Genomic DNA, 2,210 nt, shown 5'->3' with positions numbered 1-2,210 from the left:
GGAGGTACTACCATTTCCTTCAATGTCCTGCAAATTGGTGATCGTTCTTTCAGATTCTCTATCTCTTCAGAGCATGTGGGCATCCATATTTTTCATCAGCAATGGTATGAATGTGCTAGCTTCAAAGTCTATTTTCATCTCTGGAGAGAAGGAGGTGCTTGTTGGACTAGAGAATCCATAGATTGGGATCGTGAGCAGCAATCAGAATGGACTCTGTGTTGGGTTTCCCCGACCACTAGAACCACACGACCATGACCAGCTCCCATGAGCAGATCACGCGACTAGCTTACATGACCGGCTCACACGAGCGAGCAGACCACGCGCGACCAGGCGAGCGACCAGCATGTGCACGGCTACCCTGTCTGACCAGGTGAGCGCCACAACCACATGAACAACCCAGCGACAAGGAAGACAGATGATCCGTCAACCAGAACTCGATGAATCGCTAGAACACGACGAGAGAACACAATAACACACAAAATTTCGAGGCCATGACAGCTTAGCCTTTTCTTTTCTTCTATTTCTTCCGAAGTCTAGATTCGAGATCCGAGCTCACTAAGTGCTTAACCGAGTACTTCGAGCTTTCCTTGACCCAGTCGTAGATCCGAGCTCTCCGAGTACGTAACCAAGTACTTTGAGCTTTCCACAATTTGACGCCCCGATGAGATCCGAGCTCTCTGAGTACCTAACCAAGTACTTTGAGCTTTGCTCCCCAATGCCTCTAAACTCCTATTACACACCCTTGCTTATATAGGCCCTAAGTACAAGACCGACCAGACATACAAGCCATCGTCTCCAACTTGTATACGATCTGGACTCCGTGCACCTGCACGTGTACTTTGCCATACAAGCATACATACTCCGACTCGAACTCTACAGCCTGGACACATGCAAGCATATGACTCAGACTTGATCGGTGGTAGTGAATTCCGCGGACTCGTAGACCTTCTATACAAGTACGTATACGGCAACTGGCCAACCAAAACTATCCTAGCTTTCTACGTGCATGCATCTGACTTGCCTATACTATACTTAACTTACCTAAAGACACCAAAACAAGATTATTTCCAATAATCACCCCCGTAATCTTGTTTTCTTCACATTATAGTAGCGCCGGGTGGTCATCCTCCTCTATAGACATGAACAACGCCTTCTCCTATTTGTTCGAGTTCTCGCGTTCCCACTGGTAGTGCCCAAAATCATTGCATTTGTAGCACCTCACTTTAGCCTTGTCGACTTTCTGATTCTTACTGCCTCGTCCACCACTATTGGAGGAGCCTTCACCACCATCCTTCTGCTCCTTAGCCCTCCATTGTTCTTGGGTGAGCAATAGATGCTCATCTTCATCCTTCTCCTTAGCTCTCCATTGGGCTTTGGTGAGCAACACATGCTTAACATTGATGTCAATGTCGTCGTTGTTGCCACACAACCTTTCTTCGTATGCCCAGAGCCTGCCGAAGACCTCCTCGACTGTCATGGTCTCGAGGTCACTAAATTGCTTGATTGAAGCGACAATCTGCAAGAACTTGTTCGGTGTGGCTCTAAGGATCTTCCTTATCACATGCAAGTCCTCCATCTTGTCGCCGAGCCCACGAATCATGATGACGATGGAATTCACCTTCATTGCGAAGTTGTCGACCAACTCTATGCTCTTCATCCGCAAGCCATCCAACTCTTCTCTAAGGGTTTGAACACGAGAATCCTTGACGCGTTTGGCACCTTGGTAGATCACCTTGATGCACTCCCATGCCTCCTTGGAAATTTCCTTCTCAGATTCTGCCCACAACATCTCCTTAGGGATGCCTTGATAGATGGCAGCAAGTGCCATCTGATCCTTCTTCATGTCCACCTTTTCCTTCAGGTCATTGTGCTTGACAGCATCTCAAACGCCTTGTGCATGCATGAACACCTTCATCTTGATCGCCCATGTTGTGTAGTTGCTCCTCGTGAGCATTGGATAGTGTAGTGACACCAGTGAACTCTCTTTCGCCGGTGCTCCCAATCCAGACATCGTCACCGATGTTGATTTGCTACCTCTGCTATCCATCGACCGCACACAACAGATCTCCTAGCTTGCCGAGTAGTTCACCGAGGCTCTAATACCAGTTGTTGGGTTTCCCCGACCACTAGGACTACACGACCACGACCAGCTCCCACGAGCAGATCACGCGACCAACTTACGCGACAAGCTCACGTGAGCGAGTAGATGC

General features: G+C 48.5%; 1 protein-coding gene across 1 annotated transcript; it reads right to left on the bottom strand.

Moving 5' to 3' along the window:
* Positions 1–1,156: 1,156 nt before the first annotated feature.
* LOC133907209 (uncharacterized) lies at positions 1,157–1,843 on the bottom strand. The gene has a single exon (XM_062349222.1). It carries the CDS (start codon positions 1,841–1,843, stop codon positions 1,157–1,159), a length of 687 nt encoding a protein of 228 aa, XP_062205206.1.
* Between the last annotated feature and the right edge of the window lie 367 nt (positions 1,844–2,210).

This window comes from Phragmites australis, chromosome 24 (assembly GCF_958298935.1).
Source record: "Phragmites australis chromosome 24, lpPhrAust1.1, whole genome shotgun sequence".
NCBI lineage: Eukaryota > Viridiplantae > Streptophyta > Magnoliopsida > Poales > Poaceae > Phragmites > Phragmites australis.
This window is presented reverse-complemented; position numbering and strand designations above follow the sequence as displayed.

Bases quoted from the DNA above. Each gene is read 5' to 3' on its own strand.
- LOC133907209 (XM_062349222.1), bottom strand. From the start codon at position 1,843: ATGAAGAAGGATCAGATGGCACTTGCTGCCATCTATCAAGGCATCCCT.